Source organism: Eucalyptus grandis, chromosome 8 (assembly GCF_016545825.1).
Source record: "Eucalyptus grandis isolate ANBG69807.140 chromosome 8, ASM1654582v1, whole genome shotgun sequence".
NCBI lineage: Eukaryota > Viridiplantae > Streptophyta > Magnoliopsida > Myrtales > Myrtaceae > Eucalyptus > Eucalyptus grandis.
This window is the reverse complement of record NC_052619.1, coordinates 15,645,516-15,668,091: the sequence shown is the minus strand read 5'-3', so window position 1 is coordinate 15,668,091 and position 22,576 is coordinate 15,645,516. Positions and strand designations below refer to the sequence as shown.

The following is a 22,576-nucleotide window of genomic DNA, read 5'->3' as shown; positions in this document are numbered from 1 at the left end:
TATGCAGAATTCGAATCCACGATGATCAATTCCCCAGCCAAAATTATGGATACGCACTTCTCATTAGATCATTCCAAGGTGGATAATAAACTTTTTTATTTGATTTCTTTGACAACTCAATTTTATTTATTTTTGTCGTTGTGTTGACTTTTTTGGATAAATCCCATATAGATCTTCCAAATTATTTGACTAACACTCGCTATAATTATGAAAAGCCCCTTCAAACCGAAACGTTCATCCCGCTTCGTTTGCGCACCTTCGCGCCTATAAAGAAACGCGACGCCATGAACGTCAACCACAGCAGAAGGCTCTAAAACCATCAGCCCTCGAGAAATGGCCAATGCCCCGTCCGCTTCCATCCTCTCCTTCTTCCTATCCATTGCGATCCTCCTCGTCTCCTCGATCACGGCCAATGCAGGCGGGGACCATGAGCTGAGCTGGATGCTGCCGGCCCCGATGAGGGCCCCGGGGTGCCAAGGCCCGATCGCCGAGTGCCTGGCGGAGGACGAGTTCGGGATGGACTCGGAGATCAGCAGGCGGATCCTGGCGACCATGCCGCGGCACATCAGCTACGATGCGCTGCAGCCGGGCACCGTGCCGTGCTCCCTGAGGGGGGCGTCCTACTACAACTGCAGGCCTGGCGCCGAGGCGAACCCGTACAACCGCCCCTGCAGCGTTATCACCAAGTGTCGTAGCTGAGAAAAATGGTGAAGTGGCTGTGTATGTACCTATATGTTTCCTGATGTTTCCCCTGTGCTTGTGGTGTGGACGTGTTCATGTCATTGTGAAATCATGTAAAGAAGCTAAAGCTCTCATTTGTTCCTCCTGCCTCCTCATCCATCTTCTTCTCTCTCCTTTCTGCCTCCTGAATAATACGAACTCTTTCTAGTCACGTTCCATCGAGTTCATTCTGGTAAAAGGGAAGCAAAAGCATCTCAAAAGTCATTTGAAACAGCACTAGTGAGCGGCTAACGTATCTCGGACAACATGCGTTCGGTTGGAAGTTCCAGGTGATCGTTTATAATTGCACCCAACAGGTGATAAGAATCGTCTATATTCATATTGTCATCTTTTGCCATGCAAAACTGCGTTCGGAGTTCGTCAACTGTTCACACTTTTTACTTGTCCTAAGGCCCCTAGCCACGAGGATAAACCGAAACATGATGAAGCTTTCCCAGGATGATAAGATTGAATATAGAGCCAATATTTTGCTGATTTTTCTGCAATCAAAGGATGCGGAAACTTTGTCTTTCTCCTGATCCACTTCGAACAACTCCATGTCGAACTATTAGAAGATTAGCATCAAATTCAAGCTTACGGCTCATCCTTCCAACCATCGAAGCTGGAACCTTCTGCTGTTGTGAACGATTAAACATCTAAATATGAGAAATCCGGTAGGCTTGCCTACCTATTCAGTTAAGACACTAAATGAGCGTTTGGTAAGGCTTCTATTTCCAAGAACAATTTATGATTAGAAATTATTTTTTTATTTATTTTCAGAAACAGTTTCTAAGCATTTTAAGTCGTTTGGTAATCGTCCAAAATTTCAATTCCCGAAATAGAATTGTGTTTGATACCAAATTCAAAGTTTCTACTCCAAATCATTTTCTTTTAATTTTTAAATAATTTTATTACTTGTTTCCTTCTTTCTTTTTTCTTATTTTCTTATTTTCCTTTCTCTCTCTATTTTTCTTCCTCAAGTGGCCGGCCAGCGGCCGGCGACCGGCCAAACAAGGGCCGACGACCTCACCGGAGCGTCGTCGACCCTCGGCAAGGCCCACCTACCAAATCTAGCGAGGCTGAGCTTCGCCGATGGCTAGGAGGGCCTCACCCAGCCTCGGTGGGGTTGGGTGAGCCTCACCAGTGGCTGAGCTTGTGTCCAGCTCGCTCGCCAGACCTCACCCTAGCCTGGCACGAGCCTCTAGCGAGCTTGCCGTACCGGTTGTCGGCAACCCGCGGCGATGGCAGAGAAGAAGAAGAAGAAGAAAATGGTACAAGAAAAAAGAAAATAAAAAGAGAATATTGTTCCCGGGAACAAGAATTAACTTTTTTTATTCTTGATTTTGTACCAAATCTACTTTCGAGAACAAAAAAATAGAAATTTGTTCCCAAGAACAAAAATTTTACCAAACACGATTCTGTTGCAAAACTATTCCCGAGAAAAAAAAAATTTCCTATTTGGCCGGTTACCAAACAGGGCCTAAATTGCGACTTGCAGTCTATATCCCAATTGGTTTCGCCGGGTGATTCAAGGGATCAATAGTTCGCAGTGTTGCTTTAGAATAACATAGCATGTAATAAGGCTGATAATCCCAAAGTACCCGTCTGTATATAATAATGCAAGCAGGATGACGCATCATCGAGTGATTTCTGAAATCGCCTATCTTTCAAGTCTTAATGACAGCAATGCAAGGTATACTCATTGGAAGAAAAATATCTGCACAATAATGTCAAAACTGTTGTTGTTTCTTGTATCTTCTATTCATGCTGTTAGTACAGATGAAGGTCCAAAAAGAAACTTGAAGCTGTGACCATCAAGAGGATCAGCAAAACGGGCATTGGAGTTTTTCATTCTTCTTTCTTTCCACTTGATGATTCAGCCTTAACATAAGGATATTCCGGGGGAGCACGCCAAAGGCCCCAAAATATAATTAAGTGGAGACAGAGAAGCAGAACAGACGAAAAGATGTTTGATGGATAGACATTCCAGCATAACTCCACGCCTACGAACAATATTATCCTGCAACAGAGACACCTTTGTCCTTCAAAACGTATGTATAGAAATTACTGTCTTAAACATTAACACACTAAGAGGTTACCGTATAAGTGTTGGAAAAGGCGTTCTCCAAAGTAAATAAGGTAAGCTGTAAAAGTACCTGTACCAATAGATCCAGATTAGAAACTAATGCAACAGCCATAGACCTTCAAACTTCAAGTGGAACAGAAGATGTGCAAAGTGTATTGCAGAATAGTTGGAGTGAACTTACTCCAGCAATGGGAATAGTAGCAACAGTATTCATGGAGAAATTAAGATAGACAATGAAGAACTCAAAGAACATGATGCAAATGCATTGGGAGTAAAGGAAAGGTAGAACAAGATGCCTCAACATTATAGGAGCCCATACTATGCATGAGTGCCTGCATGTATGGGTTTGCATGCTTGAATGGGTGTTAATGTGTTTGTGAAATAATGAAGCCCTTAAGCAACAAAGAAATGCATAATATCACTCACAAACACAGTAGCAATTAACGTATATTGTAGATACACATAAACCAACTAACAGTTGAGCATCTATCAGGCAGCTGGCCCTTACAAAAAGAATAAAAGAAAATGAAAAGATATCACATTGGACTAAGAATCAATGGTCTATTACATTCCTCCAACTATTTAACATAACACCAATTTAACATAACACAGTCCGACCAGGTTGTATCAATAGGGTAAGCAAAATAACCTGGTGGCCTAAAAACCTGGTCCGACCAGATATTTCCAGGCTCAGATAGGTCCAGGCTGGGCCACAGGACCTAAAATAAAAAAAATTGCAAACTGTTCTTTTGGGCTTAAGGTACAAAATATATATTTCAAATCCCTAATGCACAAAACACTCTCTCTCCCATTTATCTCATTCTCCCTGGTTCTCCACTGTCAAGCTGCCACCTCACGTCCAGCAGCCCCCTACCTGACTTGCTGTACTTCTTGCAAGACTCATCTGTCCTTTCTCTTGTCACACTCCCACGAGCTGAGGCACTAGGATTAGGATGGCCACCACTCTTCATTCATGGCCACTCTCAAATCACAGGTTGGTATAACTACCTTGAGGGTTTTTTCCCCCATCATTCCTTTTTCAAAATCTAGTGGATATATTCTACCTACTCTGCCTAGAGGCTCATGCTTCAGCAAGCTACTTCATGAAGCTTACAATCTCATCCAATTTGATGACTTATGTACTGCAAGTGCTTGTCTTTTTAAGTTCTTTATTTTCCCAGTTTTTTTTTTTTTTTTTTTTGGTCGGTACTTTCTTTTCCCAGTTGAAGATGTGCTGTTTTTGTTAACAACTACTTACATGTTAAAAAAGAAAAAATGACATTGGCCATCTGGCCAGTTGGCCTGGACCTGCCAAAATGACCCAGTCCTATTCTGTCCAGGCCAAATTACACATTTCAGTTCAGGCCAGGCCCTTGGACCAAACAGTATCAGGCCCAAGCTGTTCAGGCTAGGCGAATTTTTTGGCAGAAGCCAGCTCAACTCGGTGCATTCACAACCCTACATACGATGCAATACATGGTACACCAAACCCGAATATTTACAACTCACAAGCAACAGTGGTAAAAGTATGTCAGATAATATTTGGAGATACAAGTTGAGTAGCTATCAAACTTCTGCAAATAGACTTACCATGAGTAGAACTGATAATGCAATGAACGTGCACATACAATGCCAATAAAATTCCCAGCAAACATAGTCGTCACAATATCTGAATCACGCAATTGAGAAATATTAGTATTAAGCAATAAATAACACTAACTGAGGTAAAAAAAATCATAGTTTGCTCACGCTCTTGGCTGAGAACTTTGGACAATGAGCCGGTACTACGAAAATTTTGTTGTGAGAAGGAACTTAAGAGAGAGAACTTCAGCTTCAAGGAGAGAAACTTTGAATGCAAGAAATTAAAAAGCCCCCCTTCATGCCTGTCGATTAAACACAATTTCATGAAAACTGTGACAATCCACAGAAAAGAAGAAAGCATAAATCATGCAGACAAAATAAGCAAGAAACAACATAAGTCAACTAACCCACTAGCAATTAAAGACATTATCTCTATCAATTGCCAGATTTAAAATGAGAATGCAACAAGTACTGCTCATCCAAAACTAGTGCACCAAAAAGTTACTTATGCACATACACAAACAGAATTTGCATAAAGAGACTGAAATGATCGAGACTTGGAAAGCTATCTTTAGCAAACCAACAACTACCATTTGCACTCAAATTCATAGCCTAACAAAGCAACTTCAGCAATATTAATACTTACTTGCACCATCTATAGTGCGCAAATGTGAAGAGCAACACCAGGTGAACAACCAGCAAGGAGACTGCAAATCCTTTCGATACAAAAACTGGCTCAGGAACAAACTTGAAGTTAACAGACCTGAAGGTAAATAAAGTTGATTTTCAACTAATATTCAGCAATCCTCTATGTACAAGTTAAATCCAAGCAACTTGTAAAAAAGGATGGTGCCACAATTGATTTTCAACTAACATAGTGTAATCTCATTGTCATTACGTTTCGAATGGGCATTGAAATTTGGTTTCAAAAGATTCTTTCACCCTAGCATGCACTAAGTTGACTTACAATGTGCAACATATCTCAAAGCGGAAAACAGGCCATAGAATAACAAATCCAGAATACATCTACTAAATCCAGTATAAAAAGTCATCAATGGGTGCCATATATTTTTCATAGTCAAACAGAGTGTGTTACATGACAACACTAAACTACTTCTTTGGCAGCTCAATAGCAGGGTTCCAGCACTATTATACCAGATGTTTTCACTTGCAAAATGATCTGTTCATTAAGCTGCTAAGCATGAACCTGAAATACAACTTATGAGAGAGAAATGAACAAGATTTTCCACCCAGTGACTATAGTCTCATCTACTTTGACATTTGAAGATCGCAGAGAAGTAATACCAAAAGTGGATGAATATGCGACCAAGATTGAAGGCCCGAGATATGTATGCAACCGGATAGGATAAGAGAAAAGGAAGCCCCAACAATATCTGGAGAATTGTGGATTAGTGAACCAGTAAGCATGATGATCAGATCAGACACCCGGTGACATTATTCACAGATGGAGCTCCACTCACCTATGCATGCCAAAAATCAAAAGATTGATATGTCACATTCCCAAGAAAAGGCAATTGTGTGCCATGCAGACTCAATTTTCATTCGAATGAATCTCAAGAAGGATATCAAATGGATGTAGGGAAGAAGGAACATCAAGGACCATAAGGTCAACTACCTGCACAAGTGCTGCACAAGCTAAAGCTGACACCACCCCAAAGATATCCATGGCCTGCAGAAGATGCATGTGAGGGATTATAAACCATGCTCAGAATTGCAATAAGTACTCTAGACACAAATTCAAGACTTACAGAGAATGAAAACCATGTACCTTCAGCATTAGAAGAAGCAATGATGGGGCATAAAGGAGGACATTCATTTTTATAGAAACAGCAGCACTGCAGAGATCAAAGGAATAATCTTTATTTGAAGGAAAACAAAAGTAAGAGGAAGCACAAGGAAAAGGAGTTCTAAGTAAAAACACTACCTGAAGATAATCAACCCAACATGCCACTTTTGGCTAAGTAGGACAGCCATAGAAGCATGGAGGAGCATTGTAGCAAAACAGTCATTAAAGAGACGGAGAACAAAGATAGAGTGCGCCCTCTTTGACAAACAAAGCAAGCTCAGAGCCCACCATGGGAGCTGCAATAGTTTTCAAACAGTGGAGATCAATGACATTGCTGAAGCTAACTCAGAAAGGAGGGAAATGGAATACTAAAAAAAAATTTATTGCATTGTGAGCAGATTCAATCAAATAAGCATCTGTCTTTTGAAATTCATAAATAAAGGATCCAATAAACAGTCCCTACATTTGTCCCCACAATATCTGAATAGTATAAGTTCTATACATATCAGATTGAACAAGGTGATGAAGTACATTGAATAGAGTAAGTGGGGAGAAAAAAACTGTCTTTACTCTATATAAGGAAAATACGACTAGAATATGATTGTACAAAGCTGTTTAATATCGAGTAAATCGGTAGAGATCAACTTAATGATGCACCATGCAAAGTGCCAGCACCATAATTGGCATTTGCAGCAAGGATGAGCAGTGAAGGAGATAGAGGAACAAAGCCAAGTCGCAAACACGCGCACAAAGAAATAAGCACGCTTTATACGTGCAAAGATTAGACCACTTACCACATCTGTCTTCACATATATGAAGAACACGATCCCCAGATTAATGATGTACAAAATGCCAAACAAAATCTGCAGCGGCGTTGAAGAATCAAGAATCCATCAATAACGTAGGAAGCAAAAGACCCCCCACAAAACACAAGAACAAATAGCAATTACAGGAATAACACCAATATGCACAAAATATACCTGAGCCGGATAGACCTCGCTGCCGGTGACGAACTGAATGGCAGAGTAAACATAGAGGAAGCCGGCCGGATAGACCAGAGGACCCGTGTCGCCTTTCAAGTTGCTGTAATCCCTCTCTCCTCCAAGAAATCCGCTCACCTACAACAACACACGAAATCGACCGGAACTGCGAAATCAAAAGCAACGACGCGCGTAAAAGCACGAAATTTCAACCAAAAAAAAAGAAAGAAAGAAAGAAAGAAAGCTCAGAGCTTGATTTGGAACGAGCCCGCACCTGAGACATGTAAGCGTCCCAATCGATCTTGGTGTCTGCAAGCAAGCCAGCCCAACAGCGACATTCAGAAACAAAGACCAATCACAGAGAGACAGAGAGACAGAGAGAGAGAGAGAGAGAGTATTACAGGGGACGTAGGCGATGATGAGCGAAACCAGGACAGCATCAGCGAGGAGCAAAGCCAGAGCGAAGGCGGCTTTGCGATTCCCGAAGAACTTCACGGGACGCGAAGAATCTCGCCTGATTGGCGCGATTCGAGCTCGGCCGACGCGGGAGGGACGGCCATGGCTTCCCTACCTGCTCGCGGCATTCTCTCTCTCTCTCTCTCTCTCTCTCAGTTTCTTCGTTCGCTACTGTTCTTTGTCGATCGGTCAGTGATGACAAAAGTGGGCGCACGGTAAGAACCGGTGCTCCTCCGCAGCTGCGGACCGTTGGATCTGAAATGGGGCTCCGTATGATCCACAGCCGTTGATGTTTTTCACTCTTAGAAGGGGGGAATCGGGTCAGAGCGTGCTTCGGCTTCGGGTCGGGCCTTCGGCTGCTTTGGATTTAAGCACGGAAACACCATTTTAAGGATGCGTTTAATAATCATTCTCAACTTAATAATAATTTTTTATCAGAAATTATTTTTTATTCTGTTTTCAAAAAAAAAATTTAAACATTTTAAAACGTTTGGTAACCATCCTATGGTACATTATCAAAATTTATAATTTAAACAATTTTCTTCTTAATTTTTAATAAATTTATTCTTTTTTTCTTCATTTTTTTCTTTCTCTTCTTCTTCAAGTTTTGACTAGTCATCGACCTTAGGATAACTGGCGACCAACTAAATGAGAACCGACAATCTCACCGAAGTGTCTCTAGTCCTTAGCAAGGCCGCACCTCTTTGATCGAGCATTGCTAGCAACTGAGCGAGGCTTGATCAAGCCTTGACTAGGTGAGGAGCCTCACTTAAATTTAACTAGGCCGAACTCACTCAGCCAACAATAGGACTCGGCCTCGCCGAGCCACTACGAGGTCGGCATCACTCAGTCTCACCAAATCCGAGGGAGACCTATCTAGCCACTAGTGAGCCTCACCCTCGCCAAGCTAGGTGAGGCTCCCAGGAAGTTGTGGCAAGGCTCACCTCATTGATGGTTGGGTAAGCCTTTGGTGACTCACTGAACCTCACCCAACTAGTCGCCAACGACCAGCGACGATGGATAGTGGCAATGGCAAATAAAATCAAATACTATTTGATAAGTTGCCGAACACGACATAATGTGCAACATTCGGCATTGACTATGAAAATTACTATGTATTATTATTTATAACAAAAAGCACAAAATTAAATCATTTATTTCTGCTCGGTTGTAAAATATAATAAGTTATTAATCATATGTACATATCTATTATGTATATACTATTCCTATGTCAATTATTTGGGTGAGACGGGATTTAGGTATTCAGCATTGAGGTCTTGAGTCCATAGGCCCGAGGTCCTTGGACACTTTGGATCCGCCCATTCAAGACGCCCTTTTGGCGATGGAAACCCGATCCAAGAATAATATACTTCGACTCATTTTCTCAAGCGATTCACGCAAGCACCTTATCCATCCTTTTATAATATCGAATTTACCCGAATGTCAATCTCTAGAGGGCCCAAAACTATTCATAACGTCGCGTCGCCTCACCACCTCTCCCTCCCCCTCCGCGCCAAGTGTCACGTCGCATCGTCCACTCTGCACCACCACCCACCACCCACGCGTCCTCCCTCCGTCCCTCCTTCCTTCGTCAGCCTCGCCGCCCAACCTCCATCCTACATTCCAGAGATCGCCATTGCCTTGCCCCCCGTCCGTTCGACAGATAAAACCGGCGCCCCTCACGAATTCCAAAGCCATCTCCACCAGTTCCTCCATCTCTCTTTCTCTGCCATATTCGACCTTGTTTCCTCTCTCGGCCTCTTACCTTTTACCCGTCTTCCATGGCTTCCCAGGACCTCAAACAACGGACCACACCGCACGACCCCTCCCCGGCCGACGCCGCCGATGCCCCCGCCGCCGCCGCCCCGACAACCACCACCAAGGCCAGGCCGAGGCGCGCCGACCGGCGCACCATGGCGAAGCGCGGCCTCCGCTCCCTGGCCCTCGCCGTCTCCCTCCCGCTCTCCCTCACCCTCCTCGACATCTACTTCTTCGGCCCCCTCAGCGCCCCCGCCGCCGCCCACGCCGCCGCCGCCGCCGACGAGGCGGAGAGGCCCTTCGTCCCGCCCCTCTGGATCCTCCACACGCTGTGCGCCGTCTCCAGCCTCCTGATGGGCCTCTCGGCGTGGCTCGTCTGGGCCGAGGGCGGGTTCCACCGCAGGCCCGCGGCGCTGCCGCTGTACCTGGCCCAGCTCGGGCTGGCCCTGGCGTGGGGCCCGGTGGTGTTCGGGCTCGGGGCGGGCCGGGTGGGGCTGGCGATGGCGGCCGGGATGGTGGCGGCGATGGTGGGGTGCTACAAGACGTTCGGGGAGGTGAACCCGATCGCCGGCGATCTGGTGAAGATATGCTTCGCGTGGGCGGGCCTCTTGTCCGTGGTGAATCTGAAGCTCGTGTCCATGTGAAGAAAGCGATGGAGCGTCGTCGTATCACGTGGTAGCGTCGGGCTTAGAATTTGGTGTTCTAGCGTCTTCGGTTTCGTGCGCTCTCGTACAGAACGTGAGTCCGTCTCGTCAGAGTGCTTGATGTACATAATGTTTTGAGGTTTCAGTTTCTCGTCCCCTTTGAGGGAGACGATGTGGTTATGCTGGCGTCGTTACTTAGGTTGTCATATCATCCTTAGGCCATTTTGGCCCACTCTGAACGATACCCGTTTCGATATTCTGTGGTCGCGGTCTTGTGATTGTGTTGTATCCATAGGTACTTTGATCAAATAAAACGTGAGCTGATGCCACTGAAAATTTCACAAGCTGGAAGAAAACGGATGGTCTCGTGGACGGATCATACAATTTCAGAACCAACAAAATTCTACAAGCAATACCCCGGCAGCGATTCCTCAAATCCTCTATTTTCTAGGAACTTCGTCGCCCCTCACGTCTCGTGAAGATATATTATCTCAAACGCCCGGAGATGCTCAATGTGCTAAGTATTTAGGCATTTGAAGCCAACCAAAAAGTGAATAGCGCTAGAGTAAGTAACTAGGAAGCAAGATATTAGAAAGTTCCCCAGCATTGCATAGCGTTTTGGTAAAGTCAGAAATAGCCGCCTAAATTGTCAAATTCCCAAAGAGAGAAACTGCTGACTGCTGTGCGATCTCATCTGATTTACCGCTTCGAAAACGTAAACTTGCTTAGAAAAGCCAGGAGGCAAACAAGTTTCCGAAAATGACAAGCTGCTCTGAACTAATTTGACCATTGCAGTGTATTTTTCGTGTTGATCAATCTCGGTACCTATCGTCCCTTAATAGTTCTCTGATCGAGTACATCAACAAAAAGACCCTCCAAGAAGACGAAACTTCTTTCCTGAGTTGAGCTAATACGCTACTCGGCAATGGAAAGCTTTCTCAGTGTGATAGAGATTCTTCTCTTCTGATCTAGCTCCTGCCCTTGCCATACCTGAAATCCCGGTTTGCGATTGATTTCGTGTTTCCAAAGGTAGCGAGCTTCTCCTGACATAAGAACCAAGGAACCTGGAGGCAGATAGACTGGTACTTTAGACATTGGCTGCTCGTTTTCTACTTCGCTGCTGGTGTTGCATGTATCTCCAACCCAGGTGAAGTGCATGATGCATGGAGACTCGAGGGATACGATAGCAATTCCATCGCCAAAGCGCATTAGATCAACATGTGCGCAAATACCCTGCAAGTGCAATTGTCTGTTTGAGGTGGCGTGCCAACAAGTGCAACTCAAAGTAATAGAACCATTGCAGAAAATGGCTTAGGCATAGAAAAAAGCATTTGAAAGTTAAACAAGTACAGAACACAAAAGCCAAGGCATACAATCCCTTCCAACGCGAGTTATCAAGCACTTTAGAAGAGTGACCAAGAAAACGCATGGTTGAGGAGGCAATCGACAGTGATCGGAAACTTTATTCTCAAACAGTTCAAATATTGATGCACTCAGACAAAGCGAAAGCATTGCTGCTTGAGTATTCTTTCAAGATTAAATCTTTTTAATGCCTCAAAGAGATGAATGGTATGAAGTGGTAAACAATATCTTACCTCGCCCGGATGGTATAAGTTCACAATGAGTTGATCAAATAGAGGCTCTCTCCCCAATAATTCCAATGGCAGGATAGGAAAGAGAGAAGTAGCCTCCCGTGCATCTGAATTTGACAACTCAAACTCTGGGACAAAGTCCCCTAACAACACCGCCTCTCGAATAGAATTAGAAAGCTCAGTTGCCCACGCTGGAAGACTCCCAAACCTCATGGCCTGCAGAGACAAAATGCAGGACGATACCAGTTCAGTTCCAATCAGTGATGGCAAGAAGTGCATGGCTATTCACGGCCTGAAACGATTTTGCTCTGCCATTGTGCAAATGGAATGCAATCAGCTGCACGTAGTTTTCAGAAACTCGAGCTATTCAATTCGCTTTCGCTCATATAATTATGGAGCCGACAAGAAAATGCGTGCAACGGAACAGAAGGCGGATGATAAGAAATTGTTCCCAGCTATGAAAGCCCCGTCAATCTCTTGAAGAATCAATGCATCCAAATCTAAAAGACAGTAAAAGTTATCCATCTCCTAGCAAGCTGCGAAAACTAAATATCTCAAGCAAACTCCTATGATGTCCCCGATAAACTCAGAACTCTAGATCTGCATATAAGTTCACGCATAAAGCTCACTCGTGGTATTTGCGCCGATCACGAATGTACAGACTAACATAATCGCATCGACCTAAAATAACGAAATTAGCAGCCTAGATAACAACAAGATCGCATGGTTCGTTACCAGTTTAACATGCATACGACCTCCTCTCGTTACTCATCAAGTTACAGAGGTTAAAATCAAATGGAATCCTTTCGCTTGCACGCGACGCGCGGATAAAGCGTAATTATCTAAACCTAGATTTCAGAAGAAATACCGCAACAGAAGTCTGCCTACAGCACCGATTCATATTAAGCGAAAACCGAAGCCAAGCCAACAACGATCACATTGCCAGTCAAGCGGCTTGTGATGAGAATTTGCAGTGCAGAATTTCAACGCTCTTGAGGCACACAGGACAGCAAGCGCTTATCGATAGGCGGGGCGACGTAATACCTGGTTATGCGAAGCTTCGATGAACCATCCCTCTACAAGAAGAACAGCACAGCACAGAACACGCGAATCAGTGAAATCGCCGGTCTCGATCCTTCCATTTCCCCTCCGCGATCTAACAAAAACGAAACTCGCAATTACGAGAAGGAGACGCACCTTCCTCGACCGCAGAGAGCAGAGAGCGCTGCTGTTCCGGGGAGAGGAAGTCGCCGCACAGCCACAGCCCGTCGATCTCCTCGATCGGCGCCCAGGTTGGGCTCTGCCTCGGCGCCGGTCGCCGCGGCGGCTCCCGCTCGTCCCCGTCGCGAGCTACGAGCCCGTCGAGCTGATCGCCTTCTTCGTCGGAGGAATCCCCGAACGCTTGCCTGAGAATCGCCGCGGCGTCGCCGCCGTCCATTTCCGTCGTCTCCCTCTGAAGATACGGTATCGCCAGTTCGCCGTTACCGGAGCGCACGGAAGAAACGGGTTGGACTTTCCTAACCCGATTGGGTTGTCTGTTTGTTTGTCAACAAAGCATCATGGGAAGAAGTTCCACTTGGTTAAATTTCAGAAGCTCCTTTGAATATCGTTTAAGTCGCGCTGAATTTTAATCTCAGCTACATTAAAGCATTAATTTAAGTCGGATCTTGGACAAACAAAGGCAAAAACAAATTTTTTTTTTTTTTTTGGTAACCAAGAATCCACCAGGCGCCGGGCAACCCACAGCCTAAAGAGTGTGCAATGCACCCCAGACCAACTGTCAATATCTCAGAGAGCTGGCCCAATAACCCACTCCGGACCCTCACTTAAGTAGTGTTAGTGCTTGAAGATTCGAATATATTCCCTTGGCGATGAGGTAGTAAGACGCAAACCACAGGTAGTTAATAAAGTTTAATTTATCAATACTCAATAAAGTTATCACCGCCTGTGGTGACGTCGCTGGCTTCAAACTCTCTCTCCTTCACAAAAAGAAGAAGTTCAAATCCCAAAAGCATCATTAGGCTTTTTAAGCCTAACGTTAGGATGGTGGGTCATTCACTAGCATTATTCAATAAAGTTAGTAATTGATAAAAAAAAAAAAACGAAACAAAAACTAACCAATAATAGCAAATGCAATCTCAAGTCGTTACCAGAGTTCTTTTTCCTTTTTGGATGATATCAAAATTTCAAATCATAATTAACTCAAAGATAAAAAAAAATTCGCTAGGGACAAAGCGTTTTTGCCCTTTTATTTTTTCACCATCTCCCCTCACTTTCCTCGAGTACTGTTTGCTTATAGTTGTTAACTCTTCGAGTGGTCATAGATGTTAACTCTTCTGCGGATTTTTATTGTTTATGTGATTGCACACGCCTTTTCAATAGAAAGAATGTAATTGCATTTAATGTTTAATTCTTTCCCATTTTTTATGAAAATAAATGAAGAACATAAACTCATGGGGAGTTGGAAATTTGGAAAGCTTCACGTACTACGCAAACTTCAATTTCTTTTTTATTTCTATGGTACGCCTTGTATCCTTATTTGATCTTCCAAATCATCCATCCACTTTTCTTTTTCTTCGACAGAAGGCGGGTATAAACCTTTACGATATCCTCACGAGCCACGCCTTTTTCTTATGCCGCACGATGCGCCTTATACTTTGCCAAATAAGCAGCACATTAGCAATGCCAAGTTCCTCGAAAAATTCAAACGGAGCACCTTCGAAATCCTCTCGATGTGCGCACATGCGCGCGCGCTGGTAGCACAGAGGTGTGATGCGGCCCAGAGTTGGTGATGCTCCGCTTCATCGCGGCGACCACCACGTGACCAATCGGGAAGAATCGTCACCAGAACGAGTGAAAGGCAATGAAAATAAGTAGCTGGCCAATATTGATTTCAAGCAAAGATTCCAGAGATCACCGGCAGCAATATCCCTTCCCAAAACAATTGCCGTTTGGTCCAGAATAGCTTTGGCAGTCACAGTTAAGACGATGAACTTATTCAACAGAGCCAATGTACAGTAAGTCTGGAGCAGGAGCCATCCGAACGGCCATTAAATCCATCTAGGTTCGCAAATTGTTAAAAAACCATGGGCAACCACCAACCACAATAATATCGCATTAGGCATCATTCGTGCGTTCTTCGTACAGACATTGCGCCAGTGTTCGTATGGCAAGTTCGAGCCTATCAAAATCTACTGTGGCATACACACTATTGGGCATATATGAACAACAGGACAACAATTCGAGACCAGCCACAATGCAGGAAACCAGTTCCTTGACATGCACAAGATGAACAATCCCCACTGTTCAATCATCCAGACGTTTTCACAATGATATGAAATTCACTGCATCTAATTGGAAAATCTTTTAAGGGAAGACAATATTATTTGATTTTCCTCAATAATCCATCTCGTACTTGATACATCTATCAAGTAAATATAAAACGAACAAAATAGGGAGAGTTCCAAGTAAGAAAAGGACATAAGAGCCAACGAATGAGCTGCAAAATTAAGGCCCGGCATGGCATTTCGACAGTGGGCTAGTAAATTGAGTAAGTCTCACTAACCCCGGGGCGGAGGCTCTTATAGATGGCTGTCACAATGGGAAGGATACCCACAAGCGCAATCTGAAGCTGCTCAGAGCTGCTGGTACGAACCGAGATTTGTCCACTTAGCTTGTTGTTTAATCCAGCACGTACTGCAATCTTAGAACTTCGTCCAACAGAAAACTGAGACTGCATATTAGCACCTAATGCAAGATCCCCTCTCCACTTCACAAGGGACAAGCTCATAGAAGTCTGATCCTGGCCCACAGGGAAGTCCGCCTCCCTAAGCCGCACTTCAAGATTAGCTCCATATGCCGCATCACTGTTAGATCTAACGGTTCCAGCGCTACCCACCAGCATCACACGCTTTCCAAGGGCAATTTGGTCCTCAACTTTAAAACCAGTGGCTATGTTCTCACCTAAAAACGTAACAGAAAAGCCAGCAGCAGTCTTGTTCTTTTTGAAGTTCTTGAATTTAGTGTCCCCACGGACAATGTAGGCAAGTTGTTTGCCAATATTTTGGATGTCGAAACCTGCCATGGTTGACCCATTGTCGCCATGCTTTGCAGCAACTGAAGAATCCAAGTGGATGTTGAATTCTTTCTTGTCTTTGGTGATCTGCAGTGCAACTGCTCCAGGGAATTGACTGGCGATAGCTAGACTATGCTCGAGGTTTACCCCATCATAACCACAATCATGATCCCAACCATGTGTGTCCAGAACGGGCCTTGCTACGAACTGTGAAGTTGGCTCCAGAAAGCGGTACCTGCAAAGAGAGATTATTTTAGGGCCAAAATTTTCAAGCTTTAACATTGCAAGACATCCCTTTGAAGGAAAAAAGCTTTGTATGTTAGGCTCAAAAGACATTAACCATAAATATGAAAATGTAAACTATTACTTATGCACCCAATACTTCCGCAGCCAAAAGTATCATTTCTTTTCCTCCTGTGATCTTTTCTATCCATGCCAACATGCCATCGAGAAGATCGTACCTGTAAGCAGGATTGTCACTGTCAAAGGATTGTGGAAGAACCATATCATGCAAAGGAACAGGCACGGCAGCTGGACTTCCATCCTCTGGATCACCATCCTCTCCCATATAATCATACTCATCAGGAGAAACCTTTCCTTTCTTCTTAATCTCTCTCATTCTTTTCAGCTCCTCTCTCCACTGTTTCTTTTGCAGAAGTTTCACCCTGTAATCATACTCCTCAAAATATGCTTTCCTCTGTTCCTTGCTAAGCTTAGCAATTTGAGATTTCCTGAGTGGCTTAAACGGAGGAAGCTGGTCATACTCATCCTCTTCATCTTCTTCATCCGAATCAGAAGAATAAGCCATATCAACATCAGAATCACCGTTCTCCAGACCCTGATCAGAGGAGAGCCTGGGGTGTGTGCGAGACTGCAACAACCAGGATAACAAGTATGGAAGTGGAGGTGAGCGGACACGGAAACCAAACAGCTTGCGTTGATCGAATGGGTCTTGAGGTTTTGAGAGAGAACTTGCTTCTGCTAATATCTTCATGGAGAAGCACAACAATAGCAATTGAGGTCTCCAGGTTTGGCCATTTGGGAGCACCTTCTCACCATCTCGATTCTTCCGACAAGATGTGTGATTCTCCACAAGAGAAACTGGGTTCATCAGACTTGGATTCATAAGGCGTAAATCACCTACAGCCTGTCCTATGGATTGCTGAACAACATGGGAACGCTGAGCAACAAACACGTCATAACTAAGTGGAGAACCAGATGGTCCGTCTGGTGGAGCAGAAGCACCATGGGTAAGAGTGACAATAGCACTTCGCCAGATTGATGGGCCAAGGGCACTGGTGATTGATTTTAGCAATGGTAAATCATTGAGGTCTCTCGTTTGGGTGTCAAGTCGATCAACATAAAGTACGATATCTGGCGGGCATTTCTTCGTGAACTTCTTTATAGAAGAGAAGATTCTACGGTTCTCATTTTGTTCCATAACAGATGATTTTAAACCAGGAGTGTCAAAGACCCTGATCTTAACTCCATGAACTGTTCCAGTTATCTCTTTCACTGCTGTTGTGGCGGGTTCAAATGCATGGATCATTGCCTTATCCTCACCAAGAAGTGAGTTTATGGTTGCACTTTTGCCCACTCCAGCTTTTCCAAGAACCAATATGTTCAAAGAGTAGTTCAAATCATCTTTCTTTTCCAGTTCAAGCTCAGATGCTGTCTTTTTTGCTGAGTCAAGGCTAAATAATTGACCAGCTTGCCTCCCAGCAACAAGCGCCAACCTGTACAGAACTTGAGCTGCCAGTGAATCTTCTGGAGAATAACCTACCCGTTGAACAAGCCTTAGGAATTTGACCCTCAACTGCTGAATCTTCTCAAGTTTCTTCTTTTCTTCTTCGGTCAAATTGTTGTCAGACTCCGCAGGAGTCAGATTAGAAGTAAAAAGACTAGAACGGTTCGGTCGGGAGGCAGGTTTCACCGACCTAAGAGAGGACCCCAACCCAGCAGGACGCTCAACAGAGAATAGCCTCGAGCCATCTTGGGAGGTTATAGTGATGTTTCCGGCATCTGTATCAGCACCTGTTGCAGCTTTTAGCAGAGCAGCCAAAGCAGCTGAATCAAACAACTCCTTACCATCACCGTCCTCATCAGTGTCAACTTCTTCATCAGAGTCCGTGACAATCTGACCATCAATTCTCTGTGAATGATCATGAGAACTTTCAGCACCAGATTGAGAACCAGCACCTCTTTCCAGTTCTTCCAAGAACTGTTTGGCAGCTTGGGAGTTCTCAAAAAGCATACTTCCTTTTTCTCCATCGGTATCTGAGCCTTCCATGTCGGTTTCTTCATCCACCTGAAGTTTATCATCATCTCCAGGTTCCACCGACACATCTTGGTCATATGACAGAGATTGCACTGGAACCCCTGTTTCCACTCCAAGCCCCTCAACTTCAGCAATAGTTCCATTATTCTCCGGCGGTTTTGCCTTCCCATCTAGTTTAGGCTCTGCATGTCCAGTCACAGAGTCCAATGAAAGAGACTGGACTTCATCTCTCTCACCAGAAACATGACTATATGCACTTTCCACTCCATGATCGGCAGCTTTCGTCGCAGGCTCATCGTGTTTGGGTCCAGATTCTGCTTCTGGCTCCATTTGCATTTCTTTTTTTACCTCCTGATCAGGATATTCAGTCGCTTGGTCAACAACTGCTACGCCAGGCTCTGGCATGTTATCTCCTCCAACACCAGGAACATCATCTTTCTTCATTTCAGGAACCCGTTCGGAGGCTTCATCGATGCTGTTCCGTAGTCCATCGCTGCTCTCATCCAATCTAACTGCCATGATTTCAGCAGGATTTTCAGCTTTTGGGCTTATTTGATCGAAACCGTTTTCCAGTGGCACAGGTTCGCTAGAGAGTTCCACTGCTTGGATTTCAGAATCCCTCCCATCCATCACTTCCCCAACGACAGCAGCTCCCGAGGCCGTCAAATCAACTTTTACAGCATCCACAACCGTGTCTCCACCATCATTAAACTTCACGCCATCATCTTCAATTTGCTTGACATCTTTCTGCTCAAGGTTCTTGGAGTCCACTCTGTCAGCGCTAGCCACTGAACTATATACGAATTCAACTGCTTTGCTCAACTCCTCGGACTTACCACCGCCGGAGCTATCCAAAGCCTGCTCCACAACAGCTCCCTCACTTTGCAATTTAGCCACTTCCACAGCCCCAGCCTGAACACTCTGCTCAACCACATCTCCACTCTCAATTACCTTATCTTCTTTCACACCCATCGGAACCTCCTTCACGCCTTCCTGATAATCATCATCACCACCGCTTGTCTCCAGCAATTCTTTTAAACTCTTGCGCCGGGACACCCTTCTCTCCCCAAAACCAAAATTTCCACTTTCCACCCCCTTCTCCAAACTACCACTCCCCGAAACACCGCTCAGACCCCGAACACCACCCTCCAACGACCCCAATTCCTCACCGCCTTCAGCCGCACCGGCCAAAACCTTAACTTTCGGCTCCCCGAAACCGCCACCACGCACCGCCTCACCATCATCCTCCCCATCGACCACCTCACCATCCTCATCATCGTCATCATCGTTGGACACCTTAGCGACCGGCCTGAAGCTCCCCGGCGCCGCGAAAGCCGGCCGCTCCTCCTCCCCGCCGCTCACGAACCCCCCGTCCTCCTCGGACTCTCCGCCGCTGCCGCTGCCGCCGACCTTGACGGGATGGGCGACGACGGGAGGAACGTAATCGTAATCGCGAGACGAAGAAGAAGAGGAGGAGGAGGAGGAGGAACCTGAGGAGAGCGCGTTGGTCTCGGGAGCGACCGGCTTGGACTCCATGGATAATCGACCGGTGGGAAGGATGGGAATGGAGGAGGATAGAGTAGATAGAGAGAGAGAGAGAGAGGGATTTAGGGTTTATGGAGGGGGAGGGGGAGGGGGAGGGGGAGGAGTTTGGGGATTGGATTGTCTTTATCGGGGAGGTTTTGTGGTGGGGGGTGGGGGAGGGGATGGGGAAGAAGATAAGATGGGAGTCTATCGGAGGAACGAGCTCAGTCCCTAGCTGGGACTCCTCGTTGCGATGTCCGTTTGGGGTTAGCTGGATAGTGGATAGGGAAGGGAGGGAGACGGAGGGAGGAGGAGGAGGAGATGCGGGCTTTGGGGTTTTCGGAGGCGTGAAGGCTCTCTCCTCTTCAATTTTTCCCTGTCTCTCTCTCTCTCTCTATTTTCTTTTTTTTCTTTTTTTTTTTTTTTTCTTTTTACTTTGTTTTTTTGATTTGGTGAATTGCTCCTTCTTGGCAGATTTTTTGCAGCCACTTTTTTCATTTTAAAATATTTTTTTAAAATAACTTCCCACGTCACTTGAAAATTTTAGTTAATGAAAAAAAAATAAAATTATTCATCAGTAGAAAAAAATTACATTTTTTCAAACGATTTCTTGAGTTTAAATGTTTTTCCTAAAATTTTCTTTAAACATTAATTAACGAAAAATATTTTTATTTATTAATAAAAAATTATCTAAATATTTTTTAAACGATGAAAATACTTTTGATTTATTCATTTTTTCATGCGATGCAAAAAGAAATATTTTTTAAATTACTCATTTTATACATAATAAATGAAGCCTAACTAGTTGTTTGTTTGTTTCCTTGCTAAATTATAACTTAGCAGTCCACTTCGTCATTTGCTCTTATGCAAATTAGGTAAGACATTAGGAATAATTTCGCCTTGAACTCCGGAGTTGCATAGATGACGAACATGTCCCTTATTCTAGTTTAATATTTGAGTTTGAATCGTTGTGCTTGCACAAGGACCACCCCCAAGAGTGCAAATCCATGTACTCAACCAATCATTCAGCGTGCAAGGGGTCAATGTAGATTAGATGATTGGATGTTTTTTTTACTTTCCCACACTTACCATGCTTTTTCGCCAATCGGAACTAAAATCGTTGACACAACCGCATCAAATGAACTAGTAATCATACGAGTAATCAATCAATTAGTGGGAGCAATAAAAAGAAGAAAAATGGAGCGTCATAGTAGATCTATCGACGTGTTTCTTCCTAGTTATGTTAAGATTTTCTATATAATTTTCGGTTCGAAGAATAAATTAGAAGTTTAAAGGTGCTTGAAAATTAGGAGGGTTTCTTTAGGATGAGGAGTCAACGTTTTGTTTAGTTTTGAAGGTTTGTTATTAATTCGAAACAGCTTTTAATTAATTAAAGGTTTGTGATATGTCTATTATATTAATTCTTTTTCTTTATCATGATAATTTCTAGATCATGGAAATTTGATTGGATCACCCAAAAATAAAACATAAAAAATTGTTCAAAAATATTTCACGTAAAAATATCTTTGGAAAATCTAGTTGATTAAGACAACCTAACTTCTCCAAAGATCTAGCCGTCGAAACTCGATCCCTCGTCGCTGCTAGGGTTTTCTCTAGATTTTGTCAGCATTCGAGAGGACATTTTGGTGTGTCCAACGTTCGATTCGTTCGGGAGATAACGTTGGGGATTAGGTTGTTGTCAGTTTTGTTGGCTTCTGCGTACTTGCTCTGGTCCACTCCCAACTCCTCATCTCATTTGGAGGGCCAAGATTTTTTTTGCATTTTTTTGCTTTGACTCGACTTGGATAAAATTCTCGGACCAAAAAAAAAAAATAGGAAAAGAAGAACAACTCTAATAAAATTCTATTTCTTTAGAGTTTGCAATTCGTGATAATATCTTGGTCCCATCTATTTTAATTTAATTATTAAAAAAATCAGTTACTTAATTTATTTTTCTTTTTCTAGTGTTAAATTCAATTGAGTGACTTTTTTTTTCCAAGTACTTGCTATTGAAATTATGGTTGCGTATCACTTATCATGGACCAATCGAATTTTGATATTTGAATGAGAGATATCATCAATTGTATGGACTAGAGTACTAAGGTTATGATTCCATGGGTCAGTCGATCAATAGGGATGATCGATCGGAATAGTTATGTGTTGAGAAGCTTAGGTTCACAAATTTAAGATGGTACCTATTTCTTAAGTTGAACCAAAGTTCATAAGGTGCTTTCCTTTTCTTGATTGTCAATTCTTTTTATCTACTCAAGTAACCCAGATTACACTTGGAATCACAAAAAAACACGTGTCCTTGAAGCACGTGCACGCATGAAATTGATTCAAAATATTTAAGAGTAAAGTCGATTGTAATATGCTCCCGACATTGAAAAGTCAACTAAATTTGGCCCGAAGCTTTGTTCACATGACAGCACATGATTGATTATAGATAACAAATCAATCATGTAACTCAAAACATAAATAAATATGAAGAAACATAAGAGGACATTTCGCATGTGAGAGCATGCATCCAGAGCCCTGAGAAATTGACCGAAGTCAACACCAAAGACATGTTAAAATATAGTCTTGAAGTATTTTATTCGAGTCTTCCCACCTCCCTCCATAACAAGTAACATGACCAGAGAGCTCCAAGAAAATAATTGATCGAAGCCTATATTAGGGGGCATATTGCAATAGATTTCAACAAGCTGGAGTTGAATTGAAAAGATTGATATAATATGGACAACTTGCCATTCCCTGAAAAACTTAGGGAGACAGAGTAATTTGACCCTAAATTTAAGCCTGCAAGCCTTGTCCTCGTCCATATTTTCGACACATTAAATTAAATGAAATTTATTTATGCACGAAATCGAATTTATTTGGAAATTAAGTTATTATTGACGTTAGCAATAGTTGCTTTATTGAGAACGTATGTTTTTGGATCGTTCTTCTTGTATTTAATTTTATAAGTGATTTTCTTTATCTGTAATTTGCAATTTTTGATTCATTTTATTTGGTTCACTTTCGGAGAAGAGAATCTGCGAGAAGAGAACACAAATTTTGGGATTTTTAAGTTTA

At 43.5% G+C, this 22,576-nt stretch overlaps 5 protein-coding genes across 5 annotated transcripts; 2 read left to right on the top strand and 3 right to left on the bottom strand.

Annotated features, from left to right (window-relative positions):
* Positions 1-234: 234 nt before the first annotated feature.
* Positions 235-892, top strand: LOC104456793 (rapid alkalinization factor). The gene has a single exon (XM_010071650.3). The coding sequence runs from the start codon at positions 334-336 to the stop codon at positions 697-699; it is 366 nt and encodes a 121-aa protein (XP_010069952.2). The 5' UTR covers positions 235-333; the 3' UTR covers positions 700-892.
* A 1,467-nt stretch (positions 893-2,359) lies between these two features.
* Positions 2,360-9,346, bottom strand: LOC104456792 (dol-P-Man:Man(5)GlcNAc(2)-PP-Dol alpha-1,3-mannosyltransferase). Its single transcript, XM_010071649.3, has 14 exons — positions 9,122-9,346; positions 7,576-7,741; positions 7,449-7,483; positions 7,175-7,312; positions 6,989-7,057; positions 6,333-6,490; positions 6,177-6,243; positions 6,024-6,077; positions 5,693-5,781; positions 5,034-5,150; positions 4,556-4,689; positions 4,397-4,475; positions 2,820-2,876; positions 2,360-2,740 (listed from the first exon to the last, which is right to left on the bottom strand). Exons 1-14 carry the CDS (start codon positions 9,344-9,346, stop codon positions 2,569-2,571), a joined length of 1,560 nt encoding a protein of 519 aa, XP_010069951.2. The 3' UTR covers positions 2,360-2,568.
* Positions 9,139-10,376, top strand: LOC104456790 (translocator protein homolog). The gene has a single exon (XM_010071647.3). It carries the CDS (start codon positions 9,412-9,414, stop codon positions 10,030-10,032), a length of 621 nt encoding a protein of 206 aa, XP_010069949.2. The 5' UTR covers positions 9,139-9,411; the 3' UTR covers positions 10,033-10,376.
* A 244-nt stretch (positions 10,377-10,620) lies between these two features.
* On the bottom strand, positions 10,621-13,205 carry LOC104456791 (alkylated DNA repair protein ALKBH8 homolog). The gene is made up of 4 exons (XM_010071648.3): positions 12,822-13,205; positions 12,669-12,700; positions 11,628-11,840; positions 10,621-11,265 (listed from the first exon to the last, which is right to left on the bottom strand). Exons 1-4 carry the CDS (start codon positions 13,060-13,062, stop codon positions 10,948-10,950), a joined length of 804 nt encoding a protein of 267 aa, XP_010069950.2. The 5' UTR covers positions 13,063-13,205; the 3' UTR covers positions 10,621-10,947.
* Positions 13,206-14,945: 1,740 nt separating this feature from the next.
* On the bottom strand, positions 14,946-19,619 carry LOC104456789 (translocase of chloroplast 159, chloroplastic). The gene is made up of 2 exons (XM_010071646.3): positions 16,161-19,619; positions 14,946-15,934 (listed from the first exon to the last, which is right to left on the bottom strand). Exons 1-2 carry the CDS (start codon positions 19,511-19,513, stop codon positions 15,163-15,165), a joined length of 4,125 nt encoding a protein of 1,374 aa, XP_010069948.2. The 5' UTR covers positions 19,514-19,619; the 3' UTR covers positions 14,946-15,162.
* Positions 19,620-22,576: the final 2,957 nt, after the last annotated feature.